Below are 27,228 nucleotides of genomic sequence, written 5' to 3'. Positions count from 1 at the left end.
CCTATCTGTTGCCTAATGTAACTCACTTGAGGAAGTGATTTCTTGGGAATTGGCGAGGTGAAGGTTTATTGAAAGGAGTGTCCAAGATTATGATATTGAGAATTAAATAGCCATGAGATTAACCACCTACTTTTCCTTATGTGAGTGTACTTTGCCTAATAGATATGTTCTTGACATGTGTATTCAAGTTGAGATTTAAAAAAAAATTATAACTAGCAGAAAGGTGTCAGCTACTTAAGACTCTGATTAAAAGGAACAATTAGTTTGTAAATAATCCAATTCTAGTTTCTATAAAAATAAGTGTGCAAAAGGGTTGAATTTTCTAAAAGCAAGGGCAACCTGAATCATGACAAATGCCACAGAATGCCACCGAAGCTGAGATGTGAACGGGCAGGGACTGCACCTTGCTGCTTGCGTGCTGTCCTCAACACAGTTCCGGCCTGTGGTCAAGCCTTCTACTCCCTTTCCTGCTGGCAGATTCCATTCTGCCAGTGGCTTGATATGACTTCATTTATTTGAGGTTGTGAGTCAATGTTATCAAGATCCAAATTACCCTGGGCATTGTTCATACAACGGAAGGCAGAAATGGACACCCATGACTTGCAGGGCACCTGTGAGTAGAGGCTCACTCAATACAAGATTGTTCCCTGGAAAATTCCTCTGTCTGCCCAGACAGCCTCTGCTCCATGGAAGTGATTCAGATTTCGAGATTAAGGAAAACGACTGTGGGGGTGGACAGGTACTTCCACATGCTCCGACCTCTTTTAATAGGATTGGTTTCTTCTTCATTAGCATTTTCCCAAGTTGAGCAAAGAAATGCTGCCTATCTGAATGTCACATCAACATCTAAATGTGCTTTTCCCCTTTCTAATGATAGAATTCAGCCAAAGGCTGCAACGAACATGCTCTGAGATACTGTTTTCCTTGACACTTCTTGAAATAGTGTCCAAGCAAAATCCAAAAGTTCTTTAGAGACCAAATCCTTCTTCTCTCTCTCCCTCTATGTTAAGCCCAAGAACCAGATTAGAATTGGAGTTACTATTTGTTAGCAGCTTTTGGGAACATACCCTCATTTGCACATATCCCAATTTCCAAGTTTTATGGAAGTAATAACATTTTTTTATAAAGGGGTATGAGATAGGACTAAGTGATCTGGCTGCCCAGGGGGTGTCCATGCCTTGTGTTCTGAAGGGTGATGTGGGCCCCACTCTTCAGATCCTTCCCCGAACCTGGAAGAAGTACCCATCACATTTCACTAATCTGCCCCTCAGTGCAGACAGGGCTGCACCTGGTGCCACACTCTGGGCCCCTTTCTCCAGGTTGCGAATGCCTTAGATCAACCTTGCTTTCTCACAAGCAGCCCTAGGTCTATCCTTGCTCTCTGGGAGTATTAATGCCTTCCTCATTTTCCACTAATCAGTTATTCAATCAACTCATTAATCCACTTCTGGGCCTGCTGGGCACAGAGCACTGGACTCTCTGTTGGGAACACCAAGCTGAATAATATCTACTGCATCACAATAAGATATGACCTCAGACCTGTTAGAATGGCTATTACCAAAAAATAAAACATGAAACACCCAACGATGTGTGTTGGCGAGGATGTGGATAAAAGACAACCCTTATGCACTGCTGGGGGAAATGTACATTAGTACAGTCCTTATGGAAAACAGTAGGGCAATTACTCAAAAAAATTAAAAGTAGGACTACCATATGACCCAGCAATTCCATTCTGGTCTAGATATATACCCACTTCTAGGCACATCTCTAAAGGAAATGAAGTCAGTGGGTCCAAGAGCTCTCTGCACCCCCATGTTCCTTGTAGCAGTATTTACAATAGCCAAGTTACGGAATCAGCTTAATGTCCAACGGATAAATGAATAAATGGTGTCGGGTAAATGAATAAAGGAAATGAGGGCCATACAGATAATAGAATACTATTCACCCTCAAAAAAGGCCTCCTGGGTGACAACATGGGTGAGCCTGCAGGACATTTTACTCAGTGAAATACACCAGGCACAGAAAGAAAAATACAACATTATTTCACTTATTTGTGGGCTGTAAAAAAGTGGAACTCATGGAAGTAGAGGTAGAAAGGTGGTTATGAGAGACTAGGGTTGGGGAGAGGAGGTACAGGGATTGGGGAGGCTGTTGGAAAAGGGACACAAAATTTCAGTTAGACAGGAGGAGTAAATTCAGAGCATCTATTGTATGTCATGGTGACTACCGTTAGTAGTAAAGTAAAAACAATACTTGAAAATTGCTAAGAGTGTGGATTTTAAGTATTTTTACCTTAAAAAAGTGATATGTGAGCTAATACATATGTTAATTAGCTTGATTTAGCCATTGCACATTCAAAACATCATGCTGTACACCATAAATATATGCCATTCTAATTTGTCAATGAAAATACATATACATATATATATACACATATATACATACGAAACAATTTTGAAAAGACCTCCTGCATGTTCTCAGTGAATGATCTAGCAAGGAGGCCGACGTGCCCAAAGGCAGCAAGCTCAGCATCTTGTCAAGGCTGCTAGGATGGAAAGAAGTGCGGCGCAAACAGAGCAGGTGTGACTGATGAGTTAATGGTTTACTTGTATTAATGCTCATCAGTATAAGCTGCAAGCTGGGAAATTCTTCCAAACCACTCAAATCACTCAGCATTGGACTTTTTCTTTCCTAGTGACACATATACTCAAATTGGGGGAGGATGGAGTTACTGGCTTTGCTAAAGCAGCACCCACATTAAAAACAAAATGAGAGCTGAAGGTCAGAAGCACAGGTTTCAACCTCCCAGAAGGGAAGTTGATTTCCACTTTAGATAATCACTACTTTAAAGTGTTTTAATCATAAGAAATCATCTCAAGACGTTACTAGATACTGATGAATCAATCTCTAGTAAATTTGTGGATATGTCATAAATTCAAAATTTTAAACAGTACACTAGATTTGGAAGTGGGAGACATCTTTCAGTTGTGCATGTAGAAACAGAGATAGATTAAGAATCTTAAAAAGCGTCACCAATACCAATTAAAATGGAAATTACCTGGGAGGAAGATGAGTCTTGATTAAGAGAAATGCCTGTGTTACAGATTTTTAAATGCAAGTTAATTATTATTATTTAGATACTGCTTAATTGGCATTCATCCTATGTTAGCCTGCAGTATTGGCTCTGTGTGTGTGTGTGTGTGTGTGTCTGTGTGTGCATGCGCGCGTGCACATGCTGAGTCTTCTCTTCTTATCTAAAATGTAAGTTCCTTGAGGGCAGGGATTGATGGAGTTCCTAGGGCCTAGAACAGGGTTTGGCAGGGAGTGGGTACACAGAGGGTGCTGCTGTTGCTGCTACTCATGCTTTTGGTCCATCTGAACCCAAATCAGTGCTTAAAATCCTGTCAAGTCAAATATCACTAAGGTTTTTTTTTTTTAACTTCAACCCCAGCTCTTTCTGGAGGTCCTGGTTCCCTGATTATGACGCTGTTGCAGAAGGGCATCTGCGTATTGGAGGAGGACAGGATTGGTTCCATCTTCCCTCTTTACTCAGGAGAGTACAGTAGTAACATGTGCCAGGCTTCTGAGGGAAAACAGAGCCAAATAGTGGCCATTATTAGAGCACAATGCATATGAGATGGGAAAGAGGGATCCAAAGGAATTTAGAAGGGACATGATGGATAACGAGGATGAATAGTTCAATTAGATCCTTCCTGGTAAAGGAATAGCTCTCTGGTTAGAGGATCAGGAAAAACAAAACAAAACAACAACTAGCGATGGAAATAAAAATAGGGTCACTGCAGAGTTTCCAAAGTAGCAAAGTAAGTGCACCAGTGCAGTACAAGAGGGCTCCGATGCCCGGGGGGGGGGGGGGGGGGGGGGGGGGGGGGGGTGGGGGGGGGGGTGCATCTGGAAGCGACGCATTTTCATTTATAACATGGTGCAGTGGGGGCAAAGCATGGGGTGAAACTACCACGCTGCATAGACGTCCACTGGGAAAGCCACCAGCCACTCTGAGCACTGTCTGTCCTTACACTTGAAATGGAAGCTGCTGGACGAAAGGGGTTTCTGCCTTTACTTACACCGCGAGTACTTGATAGGCAATGAGACTATGGTTTTGGAGAGCAAATGGAAACACAGCCAAGAATGGCGACTTAAGTCAATAGTGGGAGGCTGGAAGAATGAAGCTTTTATTAGACAAAAGGTCAACATTCAGGAGGGAGAAGAAAGAGGTGGCGTTTGGGGGTGGGGAAGTGGTGGAGGAAGAAATTCCAAAGCCTGCTGCAAATTGGGCTCAGGAATGTGTTTCAATTAGCAAAGGAAGTGAGCTAGGAGGTCGGAGTTCTGACAGGCAGAGGCAGGGGATGGAAAAGAGACCTGGGCGAGCTGGTGACGAAGGCTTAGAGAGCAGCACAAACTACCCCACAGGGACAAGACACGTTGCCCCAAGTCCTGAGACTCCCACGGAGCTCAGGACGTGTTAAAAAAATTAGACTTTTGGCCGGGCGCTGTGGGTCAAGCCTGTAATCCCAGCACTTTGGGAGGCCAAGGCGGGTGGATCACGAGGTCAAGATATCGAGACCATCCTGGTCAACATGGTGAAACCCCGTCTCTACTAAAGATACAAAAAATTAGCTGGGCACGGTGGCGCGTGCCTGTAATCCCAGATACTCAGGAGGCTGAGGCAGGAGAATTGCCTGAACCCAGGAGGCGGAGGTTGCGGTGAGCCGAGATCGCGCCATTGCACTCCAGCCTGGGTAACAAGAGCGAAACTCCGTCTCAAAAAAAAAAAATAATAATAAATTAGACTTTTGCCCATAACAGTGTTGAACCATCTCAGTTTGGTGCTAAAGGTCCATGGTGGAGGCACATTATTCTCTTTCTGATTCTACAGCGGATGTTGTGTAGCATTCACCCACTCTAGGGCAATAGGGACTTTCTTTGGTGACTTCCCAGCTACGAATGATTAGTAATAGCTGACTGAGCTGGTTCTTCTTTATTTGCCTCCCACCCACCCAGATTCATTCTCTTCCTTCCTTTGCTTTGCTTTGCCTCCGGAGAGTCTGAGCCTGAGGGCTGCTTCCCTTTACTCCCTGGCTTCTTACTGGGTCCAGCCAGCAGGAGGGAGGCTCCTGCAGGAGGTCAGAGACCGGAGGGAGAATGGGAGGTCGGGTGCTTCCTCTCTGCTCCCTCCCTGCTTCTCTACACAGCCTCTGCTTTCCCTGGGATCTAATAACACAGTTTCTTCCCCTCCCGGTCCCTGCCCAATCTAGTCAAGCTTCTCACTGTGGCAAGCCTCTGGGGAGCACAACAGCCTTGGATTATGCTCTTATCCCTGTCCACACCTCTGCCTCTCCTCCTTGTTCATCTGAAGTGAATTCTGTACCCTACCAGACCTTGCCTGTAACGCTGAGTGTGTTGAGTGCTGTGGTGCACCAGGCCCTGTCCTTAGCCCTCTCTGTGCATCGACTCACTGAGTCCTTCCAACACTTACTGATGAGGCTAGGGCTCAAAAAGTTTAAGACACTTGCTCAAGGCCACAGAGTTGAGGTTTGAACCTAGGTAATTGAGCTCTAGACCCCAAACACTTAACCACTGGTCCACTCTACCTCTCTCCTAGACTGAGGTCACATTGCTGGGGCTCAGCTAAGAATGAGAAAGTTGAAGATTCAAAGAGCTCAAAATACATGCCAAAAAGGTTTACACACTAAAGCTTATTTGTAGGAAAATCTCTCAGATCATCTTAACTCTTACTTTATGCACAATTCTAACAGATAAGATACTGGATTTCCCATCTCAGTGGTTCTCAGCCTTGGCTACTCAACACAATCACCTAGGGAGCTGCAGCAAACTCTCCTCATACCCGGGTCATACTCCAGACCAGTGAAATCACAATTTTGGAGATGGGACCCACGAGATTTCAGCATGCTGCCAACATTCTGAACCACTGTCCTAGCCCATAGCAGTAATCACTAGAGGGCAGGGATTACAGATGGGCAGGCTGGGAGAGGTAAGCAAAGATAGAAGCTACGCAGCTACACGAAGGGCAGATAAAGAACAGCTATAAGGAGCTTGTGCAAGAACTGGAAAAAAAAAAGGATCTGCTTTGGGTTCATCTAATGTGTGGACAAACTGCGCCTGGGTCTCAGACATCTTATTATTTTATTATTACCTTGTATTCATTATTCTGAGCCACTTAAAAAATAGAAATATTGTCAATATACTTGGTTGAAGCAAAGGCAGTAGATAGCTTTTGGAAAGTCGTCTTTACCCTAAAAGGTTACATCATTCAGAATATTCTTAAATAGGGTAAACATGAGATATGTGCAAGAGTCACTTAAAAGATAATATTTCCAGCTGATCTGTTGATGCCAAATAAATGAGGAATTGCTGTAGGACTGCAGATGCTTCTCAGAATACTCACACCTGCTGACTTTCAGCAGATGAGAAGTTCACTTGCTCCTGATTCATTCTCATAGATGACATTTTCATATTTCTTGGCCCTAATGTGGGTGCTTGGACAGACACGAGAGCTCCCTGTGCCATGAAAAAAACAGAGGATGATGCCAGCGGCGCATTCTCCTGGAACTGGTCCGCGGCACCGGGAAAGCGAAGGCTCCGTGTGTCCCAGCGTGGGCTGCGGCCTCCCGGTTGTTATTGTTGGTTGTTCCTTTTGGACTGGGGTTGGAATATTCCAACAATCTGTTCCTGACAGCAGACCAAACAACTTTTATTTCTTTCTTATGTTTCTCATGGCTGGTCTTCTTGTTTACGTGCTTGCCTGTGAAAGCTGATGCTGTGATGTGAGGATGGCTCGCAGGATGTCAAGGGTGGCTCAGGGCTCCCCCTTGCAATAGCGGAAAAGCCAGGGCCAGGCAAGGGGAAATTCAACAATTGCCATTTCCACTGCAGACAAATAGCTCTGGTTCTCCTCCCACTCTCTGCACCCCCGAAGCTCCACTGCTGCTTATTCCCCCCAGCTTTTCAAGGACTCCAGCACTGTTTTGCACCAGCTCACCTTGAAAACAAAGATTTCAGCCCACATTTCCCAGAGGACCATCGAGGGTGGCTCCTGCCAAGGGTCTTACAGCTACAGCATTGCCCAGGCTCAGCTCCTGCCTGAGCAGGCTTCTCATCCTTGGCCTATTGACGTTTGGGGTCAGATCACTCTTTGTGGTGGGGGCTGCCCTGTGCATTACAGGATGTTTAGCGTCATCCTTGGTCTCTGCCCTCTAGATGTCGGTTGCATGCCTTGCCCTATTTTTGACAATGAAAAAGGTCTCTATTCATTACCGATGTCTCCTGGGGGATGCAATCACCTCCAGTTGAGAAACAATGTGTCAAGGGGGAGATGTATGGAGACCTCAGCTTTCCAGCTCCGTCAGACACTAGGTACCCTGGAGCCAAGGAACTAAAGTAACATTTCAAGGACGTTCACTCCACCACTCGGCTGTGAGGTGTGTGGGCTGTTGTCCTCTATCTAAAGTATTTTCACTTAAGTAAAGAGTTAGACCTGTCTTGTATGGACCCCGGATTGACTGGGAACTTCCCAGCTGGCAGAACTGGCCAGGGGAAATGAGCAGCCTCAGGAGTGGCTGGGCCTCCATCATGGGGCAGACTGGGTGTCTTCCATTTGCTCCTCCAGTGCCATCTCCACCCTTCTCTCCCTCGCTCTGTACCCGAGTCTGACCTGCAGATATTCCATTGGTGGGTGCCTCTGCCCTTTGGCTTCCAGTTGGGTGGAGAAGGAAGTAAAGTCTGGACATTTTCGCCCACCTCTCCCATCCCTACAAGGCCACTGTGGCCTAGCTGTGACCCTCAACCAATGGTCTTGACTCCTGTTGGGGGCCCCATGCTTATAGCCCTCTTCTGCCTCCTAGGCACGGTGAGGGAGGCTTCTCTGATACTAGCCCTGGCCACCGCATTGCCTTTTGGATTTGCCATGTCATGGCCTCACTTGTAGCTAGTCCTGGCATCAAATATTCTGAGTTCCTGTTACATTAGGATAATTTGGGTGTGTCCTATATTTCTTGCTGGGATCTTGTCTAATATATGAAGTCAGGGGGATTTTATATTGAGGATATGTGAACCTTCAAGGTCTCTTTGAACCCACAGATTCTAGTTAAAAAAGTTCAGTGGTTGCTCAAACACTAGTCTGAGAAGAAAACCTTGTTCTCTTGGTTCAGAGATAATGAATGTTTTTATTCATAATTTCCTATATTCGTATCATTGCTGTGGAGGAAAGACAGGCATGTTTAGAATGCCAAATGCTCCTGTTGCAGATAGTATTGGTTGTTGAACCAAGAACTACCCTTTTTTTTTGTTTTTTGAGGTGGACTTTTGCTCTTGTTGCCCAGGCTGGAGTGCAATGTCAGGATCTTGGCTCACTACAACCTCCACCTCCTGGGTTCAAGTGATTCTCCTGCCTTGGCCTCCTGTGTAGCTGCAATTATGGGCATGTGCCACCATACCCAGCTAATTTTTTGTATTTTTAGTAGAGATGGGATTTCTCCATGTTGGTCAGGCTGGTCTTGAACTCCTGACCTCAGGTGATCAACCCGCCTCGGCTTCCCAAAGTGTTGGGATTACAGGCGTGAGTCACTGCACCTGGCAAGAACCACCGTTTTAACTCTTCCTTCTTGCTTACAGAACTCTGACTTTTTCCACCTTCCTCAGAGCAGCCATGTGCTTTGAGAGACTCTGGACTCTTCACCAGCCCCAATGTGTGATATCAGTTTATATCATTCTCCCTTCCAGGACTGTTATAGACATGGGTACATGGTACAGTTCTGGCTTCATTAAAAAGAAAATTATGCAGGAGGTTGCTGGTAAAGTTTCTTAACTCTTAAAAGGAGACACAATGAAAGGCTATTTTCTTTATTCCACCTCTGGACACTGATGTCAGAAGATGTGACATCTAGAGCTACAGCAGTACCCCCTTAGTTTTCTTTTGATATTATCTTTTTAGAGACAGGATCTTTCTATGTTGCTCTCAGGCTGGTCTCAAACTCCTGGTCTCAAGGGATCCTCCTGTCTTGGTCTCCCAAAATGCCAGGATTACAGGCATGAGCCACCACACCTGGCCCAAAGATGAAGAAATCTTCATTCTTGATATGTTTGAGCCAATGCGTTAACCAACCTCAAAGCTACTAGAATTATTTATTTATTTATCTATTATTATTATTTAACAGAGTCTTGCTCTGTCACCCGGGCTGGAGTGCAGTGGCATGGTCTCCGCTGACTGCAATCTCCGCCTCCTGGGTTCAAACCATTCTAATGCCTCAGCATCCTGGGTAGTTGGGATTACAGGTGCCCACCACCACACCTAGCTAATTTTTATAGAGTCAGGGTTTTGCCATGTTGGCCAGGCTGGTCTAGATCTCTTGGCCTCAAGTGATCCACCCGCCACAGCCTCCCAAAGTGCTGGGATTACAGGCATGAGCCACTGTGCCCAACCCTCAGAATTATTCTTTTCTTAGAATTAGATTGTGTGACATCATAAATGCTTTTATGGCTGAAGCTATTTTTAGTTGAGATTTCTGGTATTTAACCTGCAGCACAAGGTACCCTAATATATGATTTCAGGTGTTCATCTCCTTTAATTTCAGTAATGGATTGTAGAGATGAAAAATGCCATCTGAACCCCTCAGCAGCTTTTGCTCACTCCCTCCTTGGAGGATTTTTACCATTTGCTTCCATGTTACCATGCTTTCCAGTTACTTCTCGACATCACTGGCTGGTCCCTCTCACTGTCTTTTCTCGGATGCTCCTCTTTTCTAGCAAGTCACCACGTGGATGACGGTATCCAGTGCCGTGGCTTTAATGACCATGCAGACAGCGATGACTGCAAATCACTAGCCCTGACTCTTCCCCTGAAGTCCAGCTGTGCGTATACAACCGCCTACTCCACACGAGCCCTGGATATCTCATAGATGATGCCAAATTCACATGTCCAGACCAGACTCGTGCTGTCCCTCCTCCAACCTCCTCCATGATTCTGTATCTCAGTAAATGGCATCCTCGTTTGCTATAACCAGTTTTAGAGTCATTCTTCACCTTTCTCCTTTCATGGCATGGAACCTAAAACCTACATCCCATCCTTCAACCTGTATTAAAAACATCCGTTTCTTGCCTCTTTCGCCACTCCCTTCCTTGTCTAAGCCACCAATATATCCCTCCTGAGCTACAGCAACAGCTTCTCACCGTCTGTTCTGGTTTCCCTCTGGCTCCCCTGCGATCTGTTCTAGGCATATCAGCCCAGCTAATTTTTCTAAACAAGGTCAGATCTTGTCACTTTCCCCTGGAATTCCAATGGCTTTCTAGCTCACTTGGAATGTACTAAAAAGTCATTATGATTCCCTACAATGCCATATATGGCTTGGCCTCTGGATGCCTCTCCAACGATCTCTTTATTGCACCCATCCAGGCTTCTTTTATTTTCCTCAAACACTTTGAGCAAACTTCGACTTGATGACTATGGCATTCACCACTCCCATACCTGGAATGTTCTACTAGCTGGCCAGCTGTCACCTCACTCACTATTTTTCAGGTCTCTATTCAACCGTTGCAACTCAGAAAGAACATCCTTAAATACCCTATCTTCACTAGCATTCCCTGGCATTCTCCATCTCTTTACCTTGTGCTATTTTTATTCTTGAAATCCCTTACTCCTTGACAACCTGTTGCAAACTTTGTGTTTATTTGCTGATTACCTATCTCTCTGGCTTGGATGTAAGCTCTGTGGGAGCGGGGATTTTGTTTTGTTTACTGCTGTGTTCCCTTCTCTTAAAACTCCTGACCATGGTAGGGGGATGGTCAAATGGCTCAAATGCCATCCTGATACTGCAGATCAGGGAACTTGGGTAGAATCTTGGTTACAAAGGAGGGAGAAAGGCATTGGATTCCTGAGTTTTCCTCTCTAGCAGCAGTCACCACGTGGGTGACCTGATCCGGTACCACAGCTTTAGTGACCATGGCAATCTCCTCTGGCAAGAGAGGAAAGATTTGGGATCTAATCATCTTGAGTGCCTCGTTCTTAAATCTTCAATGCCTTTCTCTATGACGTTAAAACTGTCTCTTGCACACAAAGGTTAATGATTCTTTTTTACTTCAAAGATAATTTGTGTTTTCATAGGAAACAAAGTCATCAAGCACAGAAATGGTTTCTAATTAGACAGTTTGTGTCAGCAAGCCAGGAGGGAGAGTTCACGTGTGTGTGTGTGTGTGTGTGTGTGTGTGTGTGTATGAGGGTGGAGGATAGTAGTGGTGGGTGATGAGAGGCACACAGAGCCTTCCTGGGTTTGGAAATTATATCACAACATAAAACCAGTCCAGTATGTATGATAGGTGATCTGGTGACTTTACTCTAGAGCAAGCCAGGGGTAGCATAGATGCATCCTTATGAAAATGTCAGTTCCCTAAGGATTACAGGAGCAATGAGGAAATACAATTCATACAATCTCCTCCAGGATTTTGGACCCCAAGATAGGCCAGAGAGAGATTGAGGAAGCCAGTGTAAAGCTACTTGTGGTGGAGATTTGACTATCATGGCGAGATCCAGCAGACATGTCTGACATAGAGTCCTAAATACAGCATCCAAAGAATGCAATGTTCCTTTTCAGGGTCAGGTTTTTAAGGAACGAACCCACTTCTAGCAAATTCAGTTCAGCCTGGGTTATTCAAAACAGTTGAGAAGCATACCTGAAGGTGTTAACCAGCTGGTCTAGTTTGCTACATAAGCTAATAATACCTACTCTTTATCGGATACTTACTATGTTCCAATACTATGCTAAGTGCTACTAATAATGAAATCAACAATAATTGCTAATATTTATTAGTTGTTATATGACAAGAATTCTTTAGTGAGCTTATTTTATTCTTATGAAGAAGACCCTTATGAGGGAGGTGCTAGTATTTTCTGCATTAAGCTGATCAGAAAACTGAGTTCTAGAGAGATTGTGAATTTCCCAAGGCCATTCAGTTATAAGTGGTGCAGCTGGGATTTGAACCCAGGCAGTTTGCCTTCACAACTGGTGCTATGTTAAAATGCATAAATGTTAAACTCACTTAACATTCATGACTAGAGGAAATAGGTGCTATTGTTTCCTTTTTATAGTTTCTGCATTTGTGTTGCCATAAGAAGCTTAAGCCTCTGGGGCATTTAGCTTGTCAGTCTTGAAGGAGAAACTGATCATTTTCCTGACAGTCTGCTACTGAGAAATGTTTACAGTTCTTTGTACACCAAAAACTATAAAACCATTGCGGAGAAAAATGTCAATTCTTCCTAAATGGATAGATTTGATATTACCCAAATCAAAATCCCAGTAGGCTTTTTATTTTTGTAGAAATGAACAAATGGATTCTGAGCTTCATACAGAAACACACAGGACCTAGAACAGCAAAAGCAAAAAACAAAAATCCTCAAAAGCAAAAAATCTTTATACAAGAAGCACAAACTTGGAGGATTAATACTGATGGATTTCAAGAATTGCAAAACTATACTAATCAAGACATTGTGATATTGGCTTAAAGATGGACAGATAAATCGATGGAATAGAAAGAGGCTTACACATATATATGGACAGCAGACAAAGGTGCAAAGAAACTTCAGTGGAGAAACAGTTCTTTCAACAAATGGTGCTGGTACACTTGGATATCAGTATACAAAACAGTGAACTTCATACCTTTCATTATATTAATATTAATTCAAAGTGGCTCAGAAACAAATACAAAACCTAAAACTATAAAAATATAAGAGAAAATGTTTGTGATCTTGGAGAGGCAAGGATTTCTTAGTTACCACACCAAAAGCACAATCCATAAAAGAACAAGTTAAACAGGACTCCATAAAAATGAAAAACACCTGCTCTTCTAAAGACCTTATTAATAGAATGAAAAGACAAGCCCCACACTGGAGGAAAATGTTTACAATACATAAATCTGACAAAGTAATTGTAGCCAGAATAGATAAGAAACTCTTAACCCTGAATAATAAGAAGACAAACAACCCAACTGGAAAATGGACAAAATGGGCTGGGCACAGTGGCTCAAGCCTGTAATCCCAGCACTTTGGGAGGCCGAGGCTGGTGGATCACGAGGTCAAGAGATCAAAAGCATCCTGGTCAACATGGTGAAACCCCCATCTCTACTAAAAATACAAAAAATTAGCTGGGCATGGTGACGCATGCCTGTAATCCCAGCTACTCAGGAGGCTGAGGCAGGAGAATTGCCTGAACCCAGGAGGCAGAGGTTGTGGTGAGCCGAGATCGCACCATTGCACTCCAGCCTAGGTAACAAGAGCAAAACTCCGTCTCAAAAAAAAAAAAGAAAATGGACAAAATATTTGACCAAATATTTTATTAAAGAGGACACACACAGATGACAAACAAGCACATGAAAAGATGCCCAACATCATTAGTCATTAGGGAAATGCAAAGTGAAGCCGCTAGAAGACACCACTACATACCTATTCAAATAGCAAGAGCTAGAAGAAAAATCTGACTATGAAATGTGTTGGCAAGGATGTGGAGGAACTGGAACTCTCACATTGGTGATGGGAACACAGTTTGGAAGTTTCTTAGAAAGTCAGGAATACACTAATCATATAATCTAATCATCCATTCCTAGGTTTTTATCCAAGAGAAAAGAAAGCCTATGTCATACAAACCCTTTTACGTAAATGTTTATAGAGTTTTATTTCTAATTGCCCCCAACTGGGATTAAACCAAATATCTATATAAGGTGAATGGATAAACACCCTGTGGCCCATCCATACAAGGAATACTACTCAGCAATAATGAAGATAAATGAACTATTGATACATACTACAACATAGATAAAAATCAAAGTATCTCAGTATAAGAAGCCAAAACAGTATATAATATATGCATGATTTATATGATTTTCTGGAAAATCCTAACTGATGTATAGTGACAGAAAGCAGATTAATGGTTGCCTAGGAATGGGGCAGAGGGTAGGAAGTGGCAGAGGTGGGATTACAAAGGGGCATGTTTGTTATCTTGGTTTTGGTGATGGTTCCACCAGTGTATACATATGTCAATTTATTTTAAGTGGAGACTTATCTACTTAGTATAATCATCATTAATACAGAAGTTTTTATGGTTATCTGGTTGGGTTCACACAATTAAAACAAATAAAGGTATAATTGCAGATTAAAATAATTTATATTTTAAATACATAGAATTTATTGTATGTCAATCATGCCTCAATAAAACTGTTTAAAGAAGCCAAGTAGTGTGGGTGTGGTGGCTCACGCTTTTAGTTCTAGCACTTTGGGAGGCCAAGGCAGCCAGATCACTTGATATCAGAAGTTCAAGACCAGCCTGCCCAACATGGCAAAACCCCGTCTCTACTAAAAATACAAGAAAATAACCAGGCGTGGTGGTGTGCGCCTCTAATCCCAGCTACTTGAGAGGCTGAGGCAGGAAAATCACTTGAACCTAGGAGGCAGAGGTTGCAGTGAGCCAAGATCATGCCACTGTACTCCAGCCTGGGTGACAGAGCGAGACCCTGTCTCAAAACAAAACAAAACAAACAAAACGAAAACCAAGTAGTTAATGTCTGTGGACATAGGTTTATACATGTGTGACAAGCTGGTATGAAGGCACAATAGTGCACCAATCCACACACACACAAAACACACAAATAAAAAGTGTTCTGGGGGCTACAGATAATGCTCCCAAGTGTTTAGGTAATATTCTTCATCCCCTTCATGTATTCCCCTTACGTACCTTCCTACACATTTCTACTTGACGTTCTATAGTAAAGCCTCCCGACTTGGTTTTGTGTGAAATCTACTGCCTCAAGTGCATGAGCTTCCAGACGGGGTTGGAGTTGGGGGCAGAGAATAGGAAAGGGACAAGGCTAAGATGCTAACCCATCACCCAGCAGGTAAGTGGTGTCACTTAACCTCTCTGCTTCTGGAAGCTGAATTTTGTAATGGGCTGTCACTGTCTTTATCACCTAACAATTACTACAACTGAGTCAGGTGGGAAAAAAACCTGGAAAACATGACTCTGTCAACAGCATTGATATCTTTGATGAAGCTCTCTACGACAGGGTCCCGGGTACAATTGAGTATTAGGACATGGCCTGTTAAAATGGTTTATTAGGTTCTTTCCATCCCTCCAGTCTGCAGATGGCTCCTCGCTTGTGATATGGCAGTTATTTGGTCAGATCACTAGAGGTGGTCATGTGGTTAGAATGTCCTGATCTTGATTTTATACGTGACTCAGTCAAAATTACACAGGCTGGTTCGGCCGCAGTTTAAGAGGAGTGTGTCCTGTGGTCTGGGCTGTTGCTGGGCAACATTCCTGCCTGCCCAGGTGCATGCTGTAGGGTGGTGTTTACCTTAAAGAGTACACCCTGATCTAAGGTCTGTTAGGCTCATAAAAGTGATTTTGTTGGCATGCTTAGGGTGGAGTCAGTATACCATGTCAGATATAATTAAGTTAGTTGAAAAATACTCTGTACAGCTGAGAAGTAGACCAGAATTCAGTGAGGCAGAGGTGCCCACAGTCTCACTACGTGACGAGCCAAATTATCACAAGGTTGCTTGGTGTCCACAGAATCAGAACAAGGGCTCTTACTGGATCTCAGAATGGTGCTGTCAATGGCTTGAGGCACTCTTGCTCACAACAGGGGATGTCTCATAAAGAGAACTATAGGCTGGGTGCGGTGGCTCACACCTGTAATCCCAGCACTTTGGGAGGCCAGGGTGGGCGGATCACCTGAGGTCAGGAGTTTGAGACCAGCCTGACCAACATGGGAAAACAACGTCTCTACAAAAATACAAAATTAACTTGGCGTGGTGGCACATGCCTGAAATCCCAGCTACTCGGGAGTCTGAGGAGGTTGCGGTGAGCTGAGATCCCACCATTGCACTCCAGCCTTGGCTACAAGAGCAAAACTCTGTCTCCAAACAAACAAAAAAGGCAACCATAATACTTTTGGTCAATATGGCTAAGACTATGTCTTTCTTAGATGCTTCCATGACCAAGGGCTTTGCCATCCAGAGGGCCACTCTGACCCTCTGATTCTCTCTCTTTCCTGCTTCGTTGGCTGACCAATGCCTTCTGTTCACATACCTTTTATCCAGTCAGGCACAATGCAGCCACTTGACATTCTACTCACTGACTTGCAACCATGTAGTCATCTTCCTCATTACTGTACCCCAGATCAGTAGGACTGAAGTTTGACAAGTTCCCACACTCTTCTATGTTACAGATAGACGGATGATTTTTGGCTTACCGTAATTCCATAATTGTCTAATTGGAGCCATTCTGTTCTACTAGTGTGTAAGTATTGAATGTAGGCATTTTGCTAATTTAGCTCTGAAAGCTTCCCTATTTCCAAGTCCTTTGGATGTATCTAACTAGCTTGCCTCCCCTCTCCTGCCATTGATTTGAGTCCAGACTTTGCCATAAACTAACCTGTACTCAGCAAACCCATTCATCTTACTGACTTCAAACAGGCTATTAATAAAATAGGTAAATATTTCTCTGACTCATTAGAATAAATGTTTTTTTGAAGAGGTGGAACAGTTAGCATGAAAAGAAGAGCTTGAGATGAAAAAATGAAGGTACATATCCCTGAATTCTTTAGCTGTACTCTTAGATCTGATCTGTAAAATCTAGGATATGTGATTCTATTTTGGGAAAAGGCATCTAAATTAAGTAATATAATTCTGGTACTGCTATAAACCCATTTTCTATGATTATTGTTAGTTAATTTTACGTGGTCAAGAAATATTTAGGTTAAGTCAGCACCATACTTTGCAGACAAATGGCAGATATTATTGGTATTTATTTTCTCTCCCTAGCTGTTATATGTCGGGATGGGGAGTTTAGGGAAGGAGTGAAGGAGATCTTAGACTGTTAAATAATTTGTCCAAGATCCTTAAAAATAAGAGAAACAATATGCAGCCTTTAATTATTCAATGCCGGATCTCCACATGAAAATTTAAAAATTCAGGCAAAAATTCCTATACATTTATAACCTCTATGACGATAAAGTCGGAGTTTAAAAAAATAGGTATGTAACTGATGGTCCATTACCACTGGTGTAGAGGTTCCACAGGGGCAAGGATGCATGTGGATTTTCACACAGTAGTTCTTTCCACTAGTATTACCTCCTCCAGACAGCCTTAACCACCCATTAAGGAGATTCAATCTGCCTGTGTCCATTTCCTCATTCTTGAGCAGGTATTTGTTGGAGGCCTCTGTTGTTTCTCACATTTGCTCGGAACTGTGAGGAGGGCAACCTTTCAAGACGTATGTTTTCATGAGCCACAGCGACGCTTGCAAGCCAGCCTGACACCATCCAGACCTTCCTTCCCCCAAACGCTGTCTCCACCTTTTAAGCTATCTTGACAGAATCAAACACAAAACACGAGCCTTAGTAGGTGACTTCTGGCCTCCAAATAAAGCATTATGGGGTATTCTGTTTCTATTTTCCTTGACTTTCTCCAGAGTAATTTTATATCCCTTAGGAGCCAAGAAGCATTTCCCGTAATTAGGTTTGGCTACTGGCACTTGCTCCTTGAAAGATTCATCTGCCAGCTCCCAGACCAAGAGGCCTTGTCCCAGAACTCCGTGTTTTGTAGGAGAGTGGACATATTCCTCCTACAAGAGCAGGAAACAAGGCTCCATCTTTACCCTGAGACCATCTGAGCCCTTTTGTTCATTAATTGAAATTAATAGGAGTGGGCAAGAGGCCCCTTGGAACACTGAGCTGGGCTGTTACTGACTAGCCGAGGGTAACATGTCTTCCGGGGTCTCAGCTCCCTCAACTGTGAAACCTTAAAAAGGGGTTGAAAGAAAGGGGCAGCTAACATCTCTCGGAGGCAGGCACTATCAGCAGCTGTGCTCTTCTCTATGTCTCGCTGCTTTCTTCGGATTTAGGTTGATGATGTGATTGACTTCTGGACGATAGAGTGCTGGTGGAAGTGATGTACTCTGTTTTCTAGCCTTCTCCCTAAAGTGTCCCACACCTTCCCTCTTCGTCATCTACATGATGGAAGTGAAAGACCCTGAGATGCTGGAACCCCATGATGGAGGAGACCCAGATCCCTGAGGACAGCTGTCCAGGAGAGTCCCTGAGACAGCGTGTTGCGCTGAGCCGCTGAGCTTGTACGCTTTCCACGCTACCGCAGTTCACTGGAGCACTGTCCTCATGAAGGTGCTCTACTGGCTCCAAAATTCTGTGTATCTAGGGAATGGCAGAGCATGGGGCAGAAATAAAAAGAGATTTTTAACATGAGCAGGAACCTACCATTTAATTGGATATTGTACTCAAAGGTGCTTGTGTAAATGAGCCAGGGAAAACCCAAGCGGGCATTGGATAATTCTCAAAGTATAGGGATGCGTAGTTCTTTTCAGTGTAACGGTGCCTCTGTGGGTACAACACCCTGGTCAAACCTGGAAAAATAGTTTTTTAGAAAAGAATATAAAGGCAAACCGTGGGAAAATAGTCATGGAAGGCCCTCTCACTAAAAAAAGAGAACTCAGAATGTCTTGTTATTAGCAACAGAGATCTCTGACAAAAGGGCTTACCATCCCTGCACTCGTGATGCTTACATGGAGATGGTGAGTACAGGGTCTTTGAGTTCTCTGTTATGGGCATATTTTTGCTGTGCTGCTTCCACGATCTTGTTTCTCATATGAAAAGCGATTAGGTCTGGGTGGCTATTGATCAGTTGGGAAAAACAGACTTAATTTAATCCTTTTCCAGAATGGCTTCCCACAGATAAGGTTGTCATCTGGACTTATTTTTACTGAGTGAAAATGCCATTTTCAAGAAACCCCCAAAGCTTCGTATTTTAGAATAAGTAAGGGCCATCTGTGGGAAAAGAAAGCCACAGAAGACACTGAAAAACCACATGAGCCGGTGTTAAATCAAGAAAAGCATCTGGTAGGCATGGGAAAGCCTGTTGAAGCTTCGAGGTCACTTTCTGCATCCCAGCTCCTGTTTATTTTCTGGACCTTGGTCAGTGTCTTCTTGACAGTGTAATTTCTGCAATGCAGCTGGACTCTGTGACCCATAATCAAACCCAGGAAGCCTTCACCAATCCCATCTGGGTGGGGGCCTCCATTTTATTTGGTTTAAATGAGAAAGTTAAATCTCCACCCAGACATGCCTCTTTGCAGGCCCAGTGACTCTTCCACCTGCAGGATATTTCATCTTTGAATAGGCTTCTCATTTTCCAGACAAGCTCAGGGGATCTGCATCCTTCAATAAAATTTCTGTCTACACGAAATTGCCTTTTAGTGGTGGTTTATAACTCAATAAAACAAAAAGAACTGGTTTGAGTCTCTAACTGATGTGATTGATGTATGCTTTAGTTTTGGAATGCACAGTATTTGTGTAAGGGGAAGAGGTCTCTGTGATGTGGTGTGGAGATCTACCTCCACAGAACTCATGGCAAAGAAGGTGAAAATGTCCTCAGGCATCCTCTAAGCACAGAACTCCCTGGGGTCTAATCTAAAGAATATTCTTACTGAGCTCAGCATCCACAGCCTCAAGCAAAGGGCTTCATGTTTTTCTCGGTGTCAGAAACATCTGTGGAATTTGCTAAAATTATACTTTCCTAGGCTCCACCCTAGAACCCATGAACTAGATTCACTAAGAATGGGGTGGGGTCCAGGGATCTGTAGTTTAAGGATCTTTACAGGTAGTTCCAGTCACATACTTGAGAAACACTCCAAGCTGAGAAATGCTTCTAGATTGTAATCAGTAACTGCCAAGGAGCTCTTTGCTGCAAAAGGGGAAGGGAGCAAATGCTTTCTAGATGCCTTCTTTGCATCAAGCACTGTGGCTAGACAATCTAAGTCTTCATTTTTTAAGTCTTGCAACAGTCCAATAAGATTGATATTATTATACTCATTTTGCACGGAAGAAATTGGAGGTTCAGAAAAGTTAAGAATTATTAGCAAACAGCAAGGTAGAGATTTGAATTCAGACCTTTCTGTTTGAAACAATGTTTCCACCAACCCATGTTAACAGTCCAGGGCTAGGCCAAATATTTTCGAGTTCATAATATGTTACCCTTTGATCTACTGAGAGACATTATGAGAAATTTCTTTGTTTTCTATCCCCCCCACTCAGCTTTATTGAAGCATATTTGACAAAAAAAATTGTATATGTTTAAAGTGGACAAGATGATGCTTTGATATACATATACATTATGAAATAATTACCACAGCCAAGCTAATTGACATATCTGTCACCTCACATGGTGACCGTCTATGTGTGTGTGTGTGTGTGTGTGTGTGTGTGTGTGTGTGTTGAGAACATTTAAGATCTACTGTACTAGCAAGTTTCAAGTATATGATAAATATGGTATTTTTAACCATGCCACCATGTTGTTTATTGGATTCCCAGAACTTGTTCATCTTGTAACTGTAAGTGTGTACTCTTTGACCAACATCTTTCCAATCCTCCCAGTCCCCTAATCCCTGGTAACCACCATTTTCATTTCTGCTTCTATCAGTCTGACATTTTTAGATTCTGTATATAAAGTGAGATCATGTAGTATTTGTCTTTCTGTGCCTGGCTTATTCCACTGAGCATAATGTCCTTCAGATTCATCCATGTTGTTACAAATGATACGACTTCCTTCTTCTTTAAGGCTGAATAGGATTCCATCGTGTGTGTGTGTGTGTGTGTGTGTGTGTGTGTGTGTGGTGTGTGTGTGTGTGTGTATCACATTTTTTTAATCCATTCATGTAGCAAGGAATCAACACTTGGGTTGATTCCATATCCTGGCTATTGTGAATAGTGCTGCAATGAACATGGGGTGAATAGACCTCTTTGAGGTACTGATTTCATTTCCTTTGGGTATATATCCAGAAGTGGAGTTACTGGTTCATACGGTAATTGTATTTTTAAATTTTGAGGAACCTCCATGCTGTGCTCCATAATGACTATACCAGCTGATATGGTTTGGCTCTATGTCTCCACCCAAATCTCATGTTGAATTGTGATCTTCAGTGTTGGAGGAGGGGCCTGTTGGGAGGTGTTGGATCATGGGTGTGGATTTCCCTTTTGCTGTTCTTGTGATAGTGAGAGAGTTCTCATGAGACCTGTTGTTTGAAAGTGTGTAGCACTTTCCCCCTTTGCTCTCTTCCTCTCCTGTTCCAGTCATGTAGGATGTGCTGGCTTCCCCTTTGTCTTCTGCCATGATTGTGAGTTTCCTGAGGCCTCTGCAGCCATGCTTCTCGTACAGCCTGCAGAACTGCGAGCCAATCAAACCTCTTTTCTTTATAAATTACCCAGTCTTAGGTAGTTCCTTATAGCAATGTGAGAATGGACTAACATACCAGTTTACATTCCTACTAACAGTGTACAGGGGTTCTCTTTTCCCATATCCTCACCAACACTTGTTAGTGTTTTTGATGATAGCCATTCTAACTGGAGTAAGATGATATCTCATTATGGTTTTGATCTGCATATCCCTGATGATTAGTGATAATGGTTTGGCTGTGTCCCCACGCAGATTTCATCTCAAATTGGAACTCCCATAATTCCCACATGTTGTGAGAGGAACCTGGTGGGAGGTAATTGAATCATGGGGGTGGGTCTTTCCTGTGCTGTTCTTATGATAGTGAATAAGCCTCACAAGATCTGATGATATAAGCCTCACAGGATCTGATGGTATAAGTCTCACAAGAGCTGATGGTTTTGTAAAGCAGAGTTCCCTACACAAACTCTCTTGCCTGCTGCCATGAAAGGCATGCCTGTGCTCCTCCTTTGCCTTCCGCCATGATTGTGAGGTCTCCCCAGCCACGTGGAACCATGAGTCCATTAAACCTCTTTTTCTATATAAATTACCCAGTCTCACGTATGTCTTTATTAGCAGCGTGAGAACAGACTAATACCGTTAGTGATGTTGCACACCTTTTCACGTGGCCTTGGCCATTTGTATGTCTTCTTTTGACGAATGTCTATTGAGGTTCCCTGCCCATTTTATTAGCCAGATTATGTTTTCTTGGTTTCTAATTGTATGAGTGCCTTATATTTTTCTGGCTATTAACCCATTATCAGATGGATGGTTTGCAAGCATTTTCTCCCATTCTGTAGGGTGTGAGAAATTTCTTAAGAAGATAAAGCTAAGTCCTTCCATTCACTTGAGGAAAGTAAATTTCAGATTCGTAGTGAACACTGGGGTCCCTGACCTGAGACCCCACTTCAGGCTGAGTAGTCAATCATTCTGTCAGCTACGGAAGGGTTGGCACCTAGCAGTTCACTGTGGAGTCCCCTCTTGAGATTGTCCTCAGCTGAGGCACAGCATGCCTCCCCCCTGGGCCGACCCACTTGCAGTGACTGTCCAGGCAGGGGCATAAACTTCCACCACCTTGCCTCAGTTCCAGATAACTCAGAAGGACCATCCCAGCTTCAGAGGGCCTCTGAGACTTGTTGGAGCCTTTATCCTCATTTCAGCTTCTCCCTCTGCCTAATCCTGCTTCCTCTGCTGCCTTGACAGGTTCCCAGGAGCACTCCCTACAAACTTCTAGCCTGCCAATCTCCATCTCAGAATTTGCTTCTCTGGGAATGCAACCTGTGGTGTTGTTCAATCAAACTGTCCCTGTGGACGCATTACACTCACTTTGGGCAGTGTGATGGACTGAATTGCGGCCCCCACCCCAAATTTATGTTGAAACTCGAACACCCAGAACTCCAAATGTGACTGTATTTAGAGATAGGGTCGTCACAGAAGTAATTAAGTTAAAATGAGGTCACATGGGTGGGCCCTAATCCAATATGACAGGAGTCCTTATGAGAAGAGGAGATGAGGACACAGACACCCACGGAGGGAAGAAGAAGACGGCCGTCTACAAGCCAGGGAGAGAGGCTTGGTGGGGCAGAAATCAACCCTGCCGAGGCCATATCTTGGACTTTCAGACTCCAGAACTGTGAGAGAATAATACATTTCTGTTGTCTGAGCCCCCACTCTGATACTTTGTAATGGCAGCAAATGCGGATACAATAGGTGGATTTAGAGGTTATTCATTTTGATCCTGATTCTTTCATTTTTACACTTAAGGAACAACTCAGAACTGAACAGGTTAAATTGTCTTTTAAGTATAATGAAGTAGGATGATAATTCTCACTAGATAGTGTTTTTATATTCCCTACAATATGTCAGAATAATCACATTTTTAGAGAGGTGATAAAGAGTATGCATTACCCGTCCTCATCACATCTCTCTGTTTATGGCATTTATTACAAACCTGAGGCAGATGTAAATGTACGGCATAGATCAGTACGTTGGACCTGAAATGAACTTGTAGAACTTGTATTTAGTAGGAAAGAATGGCAATTTTTCTTTTTCTTTTTTGACAGTCTTGCTTTATCACCCAGGCTGGAGTGTAGTGGTGTGATCTTGGCTCACTGCAACCTTCACCTCCCGGATTCAAGCAATCCTCCTGCCTCACCCTTTCAAGTAGCTGGGATTACAGGCACATGCCACTAAGTCTGGCTAATTTTTGTATTTTAGTAAAGACGATGTTTCATCATCTTGTGCAGTCAGGTCTTGAACTCCTGACCTCAGGTGATCCACCTGCATTGGCCTCCCAAAGTGCTGGGATTACAGGCATGAATCACTGCATCTGACCTGAATTTTTTCAAATTCTATCAGTCAACAGTCTTTGACCCTCTGTGAAGCAAAGATTTGGTTTGGCTTCTTTCTCTCTCTCTCTCTCTCTCTCTCTCTCTCTCTCTCTCTCTCTTTCTCTCTTTCCACTCTTTTGCCCAGGCTGGAGTGCAACGGCACATTCTCGGCTCACTGCAACTTCTGCTTCCCGAGTTCAAGTGATTCTTCGGCCTCAGCCTCCCGAGTAGATGGGATTACAGGCATGTGCCACCATGCCCAACTAATTTTTTATTTTTTGTAGAGATGGGGTTTCACTATGTTGTCCAGGCTGGTCCTGAACTACTGACCTCAAGTGAGCTGCCCACCTCTGCCTCCCAATGTGCTGGGATTACAGCCGTGAGCCACCACCACTAGCTGATTTGGCTTTTTTTCTTTAGATAAAATGCCTGAATTCCAGCTTCCTGCCCTAATGCAAAGGTGAAAAAGGCTTGCAGTTTAATTATTTTTTTTAGGTTTTTGTTTTTTTCTGAGCCAGCCCCTTTATCATTTATTGTCTCCAATGGTGCATTGGTAAATGTTTAACTATCAGCTCTTTGAAAATGAAATAAAACAGAACCATCCTAGGAAAAGAATGCTGCAGGGTGCCCGCCTCTCTGCAGCCTGGGAGGCTCTCCAGGTGTGAGGAGACCTCTCCGCCTCCCCACATTTATTAGTGCAGTTCCCTCAAGGCTTGCTTTTATTTGCTGAGGCTTTTTATAAAGGGTTTACTTTTAAGAGTATTTATGAGTTTAGCACAGCATTCCCCAGTGACTTTTTTCGGCCACGCCCTCACTCACGGTGTCTTCATTGTCACCTCTGGAACCAGAAAAATCACAGCTTAAGGAAGCTCAGGTGAGCAACCAAGGCTAGCCGGACCCAGATTCCCAAGGCCCATTCTCCCACCAGGCCTTTCCTTATGCTCTGCGTCTCTCGTCTTCTCCCTTCAGTGATTTCTTTTAGCTGCACTGACTTTACTTTTTATGTGCTGCAAAACTCAGGAAGCTTCTATGGAGGGCTTAGCATGTGCCAAACAGAATTCGAAGCAACTTGCGTGTTTAATGATCATGAACCCTTCGAGGTAGGTAGCATTCTCATTCTCATTTTGTGGATGAAGAAGCTGAGACACAAAGAGGATTAATAACTCGTGCAAGGCCCTGTTACTTGTAGAGGCAGGGCTGGGATTCAAATCAGGAGTACAACTTCCAGTCCATATTTTTCTTTTCTTTTCTTTCTTTCTTTCTATTTTTTTTTTTTTTTAAGACAGAGTCTTGCTTTGTCGCCCTGGCTGGAGTGCAGTGGTGCAATCACAGCTCACTGCAGCCCCTGCCTCTGGGGTTCAAGCAATTCCCAAGTAGCTGGGACTACAGGCATGCACCACCACACCCAGCTAATTTTTGTATTTTTAATAGAAATGGGGTTTCACCAATTTGGCCAGGCTTGTCTCGAACTCCTGACCTCAAGTAATCTGCCTGCATCGACCTCCCAAAGTGCTGGGATTTCAGGTGTGAGCCACCATGCCCGACCTCAGTGCATATTTTTAACTAACACCTTACTAAAAAAGAGCAGTAGGAATATACGCATGTGTAGTATGGAGTGATGTGTTTGCATGTCTGTGTATCTGAGTGTACGAAAAGTTAAAATAAAGTTTAATAATGTGGAAAATAATCACCCAGAAGTCATGGAATTAAGGAACTCAAAGAACCTTTTGACTCAACATAGATCAATCTAAAGCAAGTTAAAAAATTTTAGGTAGTGAAATTATTTGGTTTTTAGGTCTAGAATTCCAAAAATTGAGAATCAACATGTATTGGAAATACCATAGAGCTAATGTTAATCGCAGAGACGCAGCTGGAGTGAAATACTGACTTGCTTCAGGAAATGTTTTTCTCCTTGTCTCTCTCTGTTTTTGTCTTAGTTTAATAATGCGGGCTGAGTAGGTATGAAAAAAAAGAAAAGAGAGACTTTTTTGTTTCACTATTGATAGAGAAATTAGTATTTATATTGAATGGCTTGAGAATTCACAAATGAATATAATTTGTTTCAGTTTGGATTAATAATTTGGTTTGGTGGAAGCCTCTGAAGTACCCAGTTCTGTGGCAGACCGTTGCCATGGAATCTAGTCCTAGGGAGGATTTTTAAGAGGTCATTACCTTGACCTTAAAACATCACCACGATAAGATGATCAAATTTGTTTTTAATCCCTTCCAGGGAAATCCTTTTGTTACTTATCAAAGCATTTAAAGAAAACATTTCTTGTTCTATTTAACTTGGAGCCTTTCCCCAGAAAGGAGATGGGGCTGTCGTCGGCTTGACGTGGCGCCCAGAGCTTTTTCATCTGTGTGCAGTTGATGGTTGATTCTCTGACATACAGAAAACAGTTGATGGATCTCAACAGATAAGGGAATTCACTTTTGTGTGTGTGCCCGAGTTATTCCGTATGCGTTTTCTCATTTCATCCTCTGAACAATCTTCCTGTCACCATTTTATAAATGCAGAAACAGAGATTCAAAGGGGTCAGGTAACTGGCTCAGCTTAACGCTACTACTAAACAGAAAAGCAAGGACCGAAATTCAGGTCTTTGTGACCCTCAGTGTCACCATGCCGTGTGATGACGCCTGCCTCCTTTAGAGGCCAACTAATAGGTAAAACTACATATCACTTCATCTACTGAATTTTGATTACTGAAAAATTGATTACTTTAATCCTACACTCTACCCCCAGGCCAACTCGATTTTCTTGAGGAACGACCAAATGGAAATTGAATGGATGGAAGGTGACTGGCAAACAGAGAAACTTGGCTATTTTCAAACCTGGGCGATCAGTTTCGGAATGAATAGTTCAGTGAGTATAACTTCCAGACCTGCACGGGCACTGTTAGGTTAAGTGGAATAATCTGTCTGCCTCCCAGAAGACTGTTTCCCCAGAGATTTCTAAATGTGTATCTATGTAAAAAATTCACCTAACAGAGCAAAATCTGGCAGTCTAAAGGGGAATACAAATTGTATGTTTCTTTTTTCTCTCAGTACTCACCCTTGTCCACATTTTCCCCCAAGGAATGTTGACGCTCTGGATCTCGGAAAGGACAGTTCCACTGTTTTCAGTCTCCTGACCAGTTTCTTCGTTTTCATAACTCTACTTGAAGAACATGTGGTGTTTGCCAGTGTCTAACGTTACAGACCTCACAGCTTACTGAATCTGAAAACAGGAGATAGAAGTGGAAACGTTGGTAAACTCTGAGAAAAATTGAGATGCTTTTCATCATTTAAGGATTGCATCATAGCAGTTGGAAAAGACAAATTCATAGTCTCATGAAAGGAATCCATCATCCATTCATTCACGCAACCAAAGAAGGCATTGATGGGGTTCTTACTGTGCATTAGTTGGAACTTCAGAGACGCATAAAATATAGTCCTGTCCTCAAGGAGCCCACAGTCTCACTGAACAAACAAAATAATACCACACAATAAAATGTTACATCATTTCTGGTCAAATGTACAGTGGGTCCGGTGAGGGCACAAAGGAAGAAAGTGAACCTTGGGTGGAATCTTGAGAGATGAGTAGATGTTTGCCCGATATTT

At 43.2% G+C, this 27,228-nt stretch overlaps 1 protein-coding gene across 1 annotated transcript in view; it reads right to left on the bottom strand.

Annotated features, from left to right (window-relative positions):
* The window catches only part of NEDD9 (neural precursor cell expressed, developmentally down-regulated 9), a 192,853-nt gene that overhangs the window by 91,410 nt on the left and 74,215 nt on the right, over positions 1-27,228 (bottom strand). Inside the window, exon 2 of the mRNA XM_035294921.3 lies at positions 26,681-26,845. Within this exon, the coding sequence (XP_035150812.3) occupies positions 26,681-26,692 (12 nt within the window). The 5' untranslated portion in view covers positions 26,693-26,845. The remainder of the gene's footprint in view (positions 1-26,680; positions 26,846-27,228) is intronic.

Source organism: Callithrix jacchus, chromosome 4 (genome assembly GCF_049354715.1).
Source record: "Callithrix jacchus isolate 240 chromosome 4, calJac240_pri, whole genome shotgun sequence".
Lineage (NCBI taxonomy): Eukaryota > Metazoa > Chordata > Mammalia > Primates > Cebidae > Callithrix > Callithrix jacchus.
The sequence above is the reverse complement of the archived record's forward strand: the minus strand, read 5'-3'. Positions and strand labels throughout refer to the sequence as shown.